The sequence below is a fragment of the Oryctolagus cuniculus genome, chromosome 7, assembly GCF_964237555.1.
Source record: "Oryctolagus cuniculus chromosome 7, mOryCun1.1, whole genome shotgun sequence".
Lineage (NCBI taxonomy): Eukaryota > Metazoa > Chordata > Mammalia > Lagomorpha > Leporidae > Oryctolagus > Oryctolagus cuniculus.
The window spans coordinates 157,578,156-157,587,353 of NC_091438.1; the positions used below are offsets into that span (position 1 = coordinate 157,578,156).

The window sequence follows — 9,198 nt, forward strand, 5'->3', positions numbered from 1 at the left end:
TCACGGCCCTGGATGTCTGGGCCCCTGCCCCTTGCCTGGGCACCCACACCCCATCGCAGTCCTGGGTTCTCTTCCTGTGCCGAGGGTGGGTGACTGGGCCCGTTGCCCCCATGGGAGTGCAGCCATTGTGGGGGCAGAGGGGCAGCTCTGTGGGCATCGGTGCCTGGAGGAGGTGCCCCACCCACTCCAGGTGCAGCTGGGCCTGAGACTCTTTTGGGTGGGGGGGAGGCAGGAGCAGCTGTCCCTTTCCCACCCCCAGCCCGTGCAGCTGTAGTCCTGCCAGGGCATGCAGAAGGGGGGAAAGACCCCTGGCAGCTGAGTCCAGGAACGTGGCCTGGGGCCGTGGTGGGCACGGGTGGGCGCCACCCCTCCGCCGAGCCGCCGGGGTCCCAGCCAGGCAGGAGGCTCGGAGCGGAGCGGGCGCAGCGCCTTCCTGCTGCCCAGCTCCCAGAGGTACCTCAGGCAGACCCCCAAGGAGACCTGAGAGGACCCCTGGTATCAGACGGGCCCTGCCCGCCCGGGGCGCTGGCACCTCTGTGCCGCGGCGCAGGTCCCGGGCGGATGCCAGCCTTCGTTTTCGTTAGAAGTCGGTTTGATGGGTCCTGGCCTGGGGCCAACTCGGGTAATTACACCCGGCCCAGCCGACAGTCCCCCCGCTGCTCCAATTAGCGCGGCCGCGGCCTCGCTGCCCCCCCAGACTGGCCCGGAAGCAGCCGGCGTGCCCCCAGAGCCTGGGGAGGCAGGGACGCCTGGCCGAGCCTCCGTGGCTGTTGGCGGGAAGCGGAGGCCCTGGGCGGCGCCCCGCACTGACCTCGCCGCCCTCCCCAGGGAACACCATCTCCATGCCGGCCGCCTCGGGCGCCAAGAAGCGGTTCTGGATCATCGAGGACATGTCGCCCTTCGGCAAGCGGCGGAAGACGGCGGCCTCGCGCAAGATGCTGGACGAGGGCATGATGCTGGACGGCTTCCGGCGCTTCGACCTGTACGAGGACTGCAAGGACGCGGCCTGCCAGTTCTCGCTCAAGGTCACCCACTACCACTGCACGCGCGAGAACTGCGGCTACAAGTTCTGCGGGCGCACGCACATGTACAAGCACGCGCAGCACCACGACCGCGTGGACAACCTGGTGCTGGACGACTTCAAGCGCTTCAAGGCGTCGCTGCGCTGCCACTTCGCCGACTGCCCGTTCTCGGGCAGCAGCACGCACTTCCACTGCCTGCGCTGCCGCTTCCGCTGCACCGACAGCACCAAGGTCACGGCGCACCGCAAGCACCACGGCAAGCAGGACGTGATCAGCGCCGCCGGCTTCCGCCAGTTCAGCTCGAGCGCCGACTGCGCCGCGGCCGAGTGCAAGTACAAGCTCAAGTGCTCGCACTTCCACTGCACCTTCCCCGGCTGCCGCCACACCGTGGTGGGCATGTCGCAGATGGACTCGCACAAGCGCCGGCACGACAAGCAGGAGCGCGGCGAGCCCGGCGCCGACGGCCCCGCGCCCGGCGCGCCCGGCGGCCTGGACGGCGCGCTCTCGCTGGCCGCCGAGCCGGGCTCGCTGCTCTTCCTGCAGACGGCGGCCGCCGGCCTGGGGCTGGCGCTGGGCGACGCGGGCGACCCCGGCCCGGCCGCCGCCGCCCCCGGCCCCGCCGCCCCCGGCCCCGCCGCCGCCCCGGGCCCCGCCGCCGCCCCCGGCCCCGCCGCCGGCCCCGGCCCCGGGGAGTCCTCGCAGGAGGACGAGGAGGAGGAGCTGGCGCTGCCCGAGGAGGAGGCCGAGGACGACGACGACGACGACGAGGACGACGACGACGACGACGACGAGGACGACGACGATGAGGACGAGGACGACGAGGAGCTGCGCACCGACTCGGAGGAGTCGCTGCCGGAGGCGGGGGCCGGGCCGGGGGCCGGGGCCGGGGCCGGGGCCGGGGCGGGCGCGCGGACCCCGGCGCTCGCGGCCCTGGGCGGCCCCGGCCCCGCGCCCCCCGCCGCCGCCGCCGCCGCCGCCTCCTCGCCCTAGCGGCGCCCCCCGCCCCGGCCGGGCCGCGCGTGCCCCCAGGCCCGGCTCGGGCTCCTGCCTCCTGCTCCTCCCGTTGTCACTGATTTTTTAGAGAAATGCTATTTATACGGAAGCTTCCTCTGTGCAGATCCGCGTGCGCCCGGCCGCCCCGCCGGTGCTTCCGGACCCCGAGTCCGCTCAGGACAGAGGCGGGGACGCTCCGGTGCTGCGGGGGGACGCGGGCTGCCCGCCGGCCCCGCCCTGGCTGGAGCCCGGGGGTCTTCTTCAGGGAAACAGAAGGTGCTCTCGTCCGGGGAGGGCTGGGGGCGCGCCCGCGGGGTCCTCCTCGCTCAGGGCTGGGACGGCGCGTGGCGGGCGGGCACCTGCAGCCCCCTCCCCGCACCCCGCGCGGCCTCCCCTCCCCCGCCCGGGGCGCGGACCCCCGGGATCTCTCCTGGACGCAGCGGCGAGCCCAGCTCGGCGCCGCCAGGCCCCGGCCTCCGCCCCAGGGACCCGCGCGGGGCCGCGTGCGGCCGGACAGGACGCGCCTGCTGGGCGTCAGCGCCGCGGGGGGACACACACACCCCAGAAAGCTGTACAGTATTTTTCCTGCAAAGGTTATTATTCTACGTAGAACAAAAAGGAAAAATCTCTATGTGACGAGCAGAGGGGCGAGCGCGGCCGGCCAGGCCTGCGGCCGGAGGGCGCCGAGGCCCCGCCCCCAGGCCTTAGCCCCGGGCGGCGTCCACGCCCGCGGACCGGCTGCGGGGCCGCCTTCTCACTTGAATTTTCTAGATGAGACAAGGACTTCTGCTGATGCAAGCGCGTAGCTCATTTACCAGGGCGCTTTCTCTTGGTTATGCGTGTGGCTTTATAGGGCTTTTTTTTCCTCTCCCAGTTTGTTTTATTATTGTTTTGGGGACGCTTCTCCGTTCCCGCAGCCCCTCCGCCGGGGGTCCCTTCCCTGGACACGCCCCCTCGCCGGAGGCCCACCAGCCAATCAGGCTAGGCCTGGGTGGGGGTCCCCGGCACAGGCCCACCCGGGCGGGGTGGGGCGTTCACTTTCTTTTCTGTTTGTCCTCGGCTGCCCAAGGCCAGAGAGCCAGGACCCGGCGCGGGCGGGGCGGCCAGACCAGGGCGCCCGCTCCACGCGGCCCCACGCCGCGCCCTGCGGGGCCCTGGAGCTGGCCGCCCCGCGCGCGCGGACCCTGCCTCTGCGGAAGGAGCTCTGTCAAGGAAAAAAAAAAAACCCACCAACATCTTTCAATGTAGCAAAATCAGAGGCAAAGCGCGGCGGCGAGCCCGGCCTTTCGTGTTGCACATAGGACTACAAGCCATTGCTAGCTCATCTTGAATTTTAACGTGTAGGTTTGTTTCCTTTCCGTGGGAAAACGATGCTTGATCCACCGACGCTCTTTTTAATGTTTTATAACTATGTATGTGTATATGTATAAATATAAAGTACCATGTCTGCACAGCCGTGTGTATATATCTATATGTATATACATATATAGAGATGTGCAGAGGGGCTGAGACAGCGCGGGCGTGGAAGCGGGCAGCGTGCTCTGATTACTTGAATCTGGTCTCCTCGGCACCTGGTTATTAAGAACTGAATATTTTTCCACTTGAATTTAGTGCTATTAGAAATTTAATATATGTGTTTTATTTATTTGATTTTTTTTGCATGACTGATGCAAGGTTTGACATTTTCACTCAATAAAAACTGGAAAAAAAATCTATCAAGGTATCTTATTTTTAAAATCACCCCCAAGCTGCTGGCTGGCACCCAGCTGGGTGGGGGCGGCACAGACCCCGTCCCGACCCGACCGGACCCGGGGCAGGCGGGCTCCCTGTGCCGGCAGGGGAGCGGGGACCGGCCAGCTTTGCTCTGGCCACCGGGTCGGGTTCTGCCAGGCTTCGGGGACAGAGGGCGGGGGCTCAGGCCCTGCCCTGCGGAGCAGTGGTCTCTCCTCCAGACCAGCCTGAAGCGAGCCACCCAGAGCCGTGCAGCCCCCCCAGGCAGGGCCTCTGTAGGACCCCCAGGCGGCCCCCCCAGCCGTGGCTTCTGGGCTGGCACTTGGCGGGCCATCTTCTGCCCCCTCCCGCGGCTCCTTCCTCCTTCCTGCAGGGGCCTGCCTGGACGGGGACGGCACGTACCCGGATCCCACCCGGATGCTGGCGTGGCTCCTGCCTGCAGCGTTCGGTGGCAGAGCCAGAGGAGGCTACTTCCTGTGTCTGTAGCCACGGAGCCAAAGCCTGGGCTACCAGGCCCTGGTGGCACCGCGCAGGGTCCCCCTCGGGAGTGTGACGGGGCTGAGCAGAGCGCTGGCTGCTGCCTGGGGACCGAGGGGCCGCCCAGCTGCCCCGCCTGCAGCTACAGCCCAGGGAGCCCCTCCGCACGCACTGGCCAGGCCCGCTCCAGCCATGGGGGGCGTCACGTCCACCTGCCAGGTGAGCAGATGGCTGGACGGAGGGTCCAGGGGCAGGCGGGCGCTGGTCAGGACAGCGCCGCGGCAGGAGTGGTTCCCGCCCAGGCTCCCGGCTCCCAGAGGCTCCTGGAACGCGGCCCACGAGCTATTTACGTAAATATGTTTGTAACAGACGCGAAGATACAGGCTTTTTTCTGTCTTATTAAAAATGTTCAAGTTGGAACTTGCTTATTGTCGGTGGATATCTCGATTCTGTTAAATAAAACAGTGACTAATTTATGGGATAAAACACAAGTTCAACAAATGAAAACCATTACTGGGGCTTCGCAGGCACTGGTGGGCCGAGCGGCCTTCCCGGGGGGCCTGGGGGAGGCAGGCAGCCAAGTCCCAGGCTCAGCCTGCGGCCGGGCGGGGCGGCCACAGGGCTCCCCCTGGGTGCGAGTGTGGCGGCCAGGGCCGCAGGAGGGGCAGCTTCTGGACGCCTGGGGCTGGAGAGGGAGCACGGGGCCTGGGGGGAGTCTGCGGACCGCCCCGTGTCTTCTGGGCTGGAGTGACCACGTGCCAGCCTCTGACCCAGAGCACCCGACCCTGAGCCCAGCCTTGGGCAGCGGCGGGCGCTGCGTCTCAGAAGTGCCCCGGGGAAGAGGCTGCTGGGCCCAGAGGGCAGGAAAGCGCCCACCCGAGACCACAGTCCACACGCGTACTAGGGACAGGGCCGGGGACTGGGGAAGTGCGGCTGCCCCAAGTCCTCCACAGGGCCCGAATGCTGGCCTAGGCCACCCTTGCTGGGAGGCGCTGCGGGACAGGAAGCAGCTCCCAGGAGCCCAGAGCCGGCCCAGCAGATGGCGGCCCGGCAGCCGACCCCAGCCGCGTGGGCTCCCAAGGCCGGACGTGGCGCCGTGGGGGGGAGACGCAGCTGTGCCTCACTTCGCCACAGTGCACGGAGCCCGACGCGGCTCTTCCCAGGACCACGGCTCCCCAGGCCGATCCCCTCCCACTGCGCTGGGCCCTGTTAGCAGCCACAGCTCCTACTCGCACCCGTGGGCACAGGGGCTGCGCTGAGGTGGGCCGTGGGTTGGCAGGGGGATCCCTGCATCTCCGACTTAACTGGATTTTTTTTTAAGATTTTATTTATTTGAGAGGCAGAGTTACAAACAGAGAGAAGAAGAAACAGAGAGAGAGGTCTTCCAACCACCGGGTCACTCCCCAAATGGTCACAACAGCCGGAGCTGAGCCGATCCGAAGCCAGGAGCCAGGAGCTGCTTCTGGGTCTCCCACGTGGGCGCAGGGGTCCTAGCACTTGGGCCGTCTCCACTGCTTTCCCAGGCGCATTGGCAGGGAGCTGGATCAGAAGAGGAGCAGCCGGGACACGAACCAGCAGCCATGCAGGATGCTGGCACCCCAGGTGGAGGCTTAACCTATTACGCCACAGCACCAGCCCCATTAACCAGATTTTCCGTTTCGGGTGCTTCTATCAATCAAGGGGAGGAGACACAGCCCCATCAGGCCTAGCTGAGGAGCCCCTCACCAGACACCACTACTGCCCGTTGTTGTTGTTGTTGTTGTTTTTGACATGCAGAGTGGACAGTGAGCGAGAGAGACAGAGAGAAAGGTCTTCCTTTGCCGTTGGTTCACCCTCCAATGGCTGCCGCAGCCGGCGCGCTGCAGCCGGGGCACCGCGCTGATCCGATGGCAGGAGCCAGGTGCTTCTCCTGGTCTCCCATGGGGTGCAGGGCCCAAGCACTTGGGCCATCCTCCACTGCACTCCCGGGCCACAGCAGAGGGCTGGCCTGGAAGAGGGGCAACCGGGACTAGAACCCGGTGTGCCGGCGCCGCAGGCGGAGGACTAGCCTAGTGAGCCGCGGCGCCGGCCGTGCCCGTTGTTTTTTAAAATGATTTATTTGAAAGGCAAAGTGAGAGACAGAGAACCCTCCAGCCATTGGTCAACTCCCCCAGGGCTGGGACAGGCTGCCCCAGGAGTCAGGATCGCCATCATCTCGCACGTGGGTGGCAGGACGCGGCCGTCCCCACCCTCTGCCGCCTCCCGCGCATGTCAGCAGCCGCTGCCCCGGCGTGGGTGCGGGCCTCCCAGGCAGCGGCCCAGCCTGCCGGCCCAGCCCCCGTCACTCGTCACGAGGAGGAGGCCTCCGCCTCTGGACACTAACCACCATCTCCAGCGGAAGGGGACTTCAGGCTCCTCCGCGGAAGGACTCTGAAGGCTTGTCCAGCCTCGGGGAGCCGCCGTCGCTCGCTGGCCGCGACGTCAGACTCGCCTGTGGGCTGCTGTGGAGCCAGGGGCGGGCGGGGCCGCGGGGGCAGCGCGAGTGTGCGAGTGTGGCGGGTGGGTACGGGCTCCTGGGAGAAGCAGGCCAGGCGGGGCCGTGTGGCAGGCCCGGTCACCGCTGGGGGCGCCGGCGCCCCACCTCGAGTGCGCTGCTTCAGGCCCGGCTGCTCCGCTTCCGATCCAGCTCCCTGTTGGTTCGTCCGGGAGGGCAGCAGAAGACAGCCCAGGTGCGTGAGCCCGGCACCCACGTGGAGACCGGGAGGAAGCTCCTGGCTCCGGCGCTGGCTCTGCGGGGGCCACTTGGGGAGTCAACCCGCGGGTGGAAGCTGTCTCCCCCCTCAGTCCGCCTTTCAAGCAAACAAGTGAACAAGAAATCAGGAAAGCAGGCCACACCCACACGCACTCGGCAGGCCTCAGCTGCTGCTCCCAGGGGCTCCTGCCTGGCCCGGGAGGAGGGCTAGGACCCCGGAGGCTGGGCCCACCCCAGCCCCCATCAGCCGCGTCTGCCCCGTGCAGGGCTCCAACCCCGTTCCATGCGTGCCTTGCAGACAGCAGTGTAGACAGGCGGAGGAGCAAACCCCGAGGGGGTCAGAGCTGGGCCTCGGCTCCTGCCTCAGAGTGGGGTGGGGGCCGGGCAGTCACGGGGGGGAGGGGTCTGGAGCCAGGGCCTCGGTGCCCTCGGCCTTCCGGGAAACCCCGTGTCCACATGGGCGCGAAAGCCAGCGGGCGGCTCAGCACAGCCCTGCGCAGGAGCGCACGAGGAGAGGGGAGCGGGCGACGCGGGCCTGCGCCCTCCCGAACGTGCGGCGCGGACTCCCACCACGGGAAAAGAGAAAACCAACACTTCTGGACACACACGCGGCAGCCCTTCCCCTGACCCGGAATGCGCCCCTTCCTCGGCCGGGTGTGTGTGTGCATGTGTGTGTGTGCCGGGTGTGTGTGTGCCAGGTGTGTGTGCGTGTCCAGGTGTGCATGTGTGCGCGTATGTGTGTATCCCAGTAAGGCGCCCGGGCCACCTGGCCTGCTCCAGGGGCACCACGAAGGCCCAGGGCGGGCCCCCCGCCCCAGCCCCAGCCCGGGAACCAGCGGGTCACGTGGGCCAGCCCTGCAGGGAGAGGTCGGGACAGCCAGCCCGGGGCCTCCGAGCCCTGGGCTGGCTCCTTCCTGAGACACTTTATAAAAATACATTGTAATTGAGTTTAATAATCTACTCCCTTCCAGAGAGGCCTGACAGGCGCTGCCTGCTGCTCACTTCTGCCCCATTCCAAATATTTTTACCTTATTTGGATGAAATGCATTATTTTCCTAATGAAAGCCTTTTTTCAAAGGCTGCCTGCCCTCGGCCAGCAGCTGACTTTATTAGGCAGCGCGCACGCCGTTTTGGGGAGGGGTTTTCTCTCCCTGAAATCGCGCCAGGCTCTCGGTCCGCAAAAGCCCGACTCGGCGCACAGAACCCGCGGGGGCGCAAGGCCTGGGTCCCGGGGTCCCGTGCCCTCTCTGCGCCTGAGCCCCAGGCACCTGTGCGTCTACTCCCCGCTCCCCGGCCCCCACCCAGGGCTCCCTCCTGCTGGCACCAGCTCTGGAGGGAGGGGCGGGGAGGCCGCGCCCTGCCGGTGGTCGGGGTGGGGGGCAGTCCCTCCGACCCAGGGCGCCTGCCCTCTGGGGTCTCTCCGGCCCCACAGAGGAAGGTCCTGTGACAAGTTGCAGATGACGCCAGTCCCCAGCGCGGCCATGGCTGCCCAGTCCCGAGTGCTCGGATCCAGGGAGCTCTCGGTCACCGGCCTCCTAGCAGGGACAAGGCTCAGTCGCCTGCGGCCCGTGCTGGCCCATCTCGGGCCTGTCCCCTGGGAACTGACACCCCTGGCTTCCCCAGGACGGCAGCAGGCAGGGGACAAGGGGAGGCACGTGCAGCCTCTGCTTCCCCAGAACACGTGGGCGGAAAGCGCAAGAGGCCGGTGCCGAGAGGGAGCCGCAGCCGGAAGCCGCACCCCTCCCCCGCTGGCCAAACGGGGCACACGGTGGGAGGGCGCCCGCGGCCGCGGCCACGGCCATGGCAGGGCTCCTGGGAAGGGGCTTCTGGCTCCGGTTTGCTGGTTTTAGCCGAGGGCTCTGTGAAGGTTAGAGGGAAAGAGCGAGGGCGAGGAGCCGGGGGCAGAGAGGAGACACGGGCTCTCCCGGGGAACGCTCATCCATTTAAGGCAGGCAGCTCGTCCCCGGCTGCAGGTCTATATACAGTAACAGGAGGTCCCCGCTCCTGCAGGCACACACCCAGGCCCGGCCAAGGACCACTCTGGCTCTGGGTGAGCAGCCGGCGGCAGCTGGCTGGGGGCAGGGCATGGAGCCGCCCAGCAGGCCGTCCTGCAGGGGCTGCCAGGGGCTCTGCCCTCCCCACGCCCCCAGGCCCCTGCCCAGGGTTAACCTGGAGGAGCCTCAGTCGTCACCCAGTCGGGCAGGGGTGGGGAAGGGCGAGCAGACAGGGAGCAACAGGCGGCGG

The 9,198-nt window shown here is 67.4% G+C and overlaps 1 protein-coding gene across 1 annotated transcript in view; it reads left to right on the forward strand.

Annotated features, from left to right (window-relative positions):
• CASZ1 (castor zinc finger 1) overlaps positions 1 to 2,155 on the forward strand; it is a 51,850-nt gene extending 49,695 nt beyond the window's left edge. The window contains exon 19 of the mRNA XM_070079317.1: positions 829 to 2,155. Coding sequence (XP_069935418.1) covers positions 829 to 2,012 — 1,184 coding nt within the window. The 3' untranslated portion in view covers positions 2,013 to 2,155. The remainder of the gene's footprint in view (positions 1 to 828) is intronic.
• Positions 2,156 to 9,198: the final 7,043 nt, after the last annotated feature.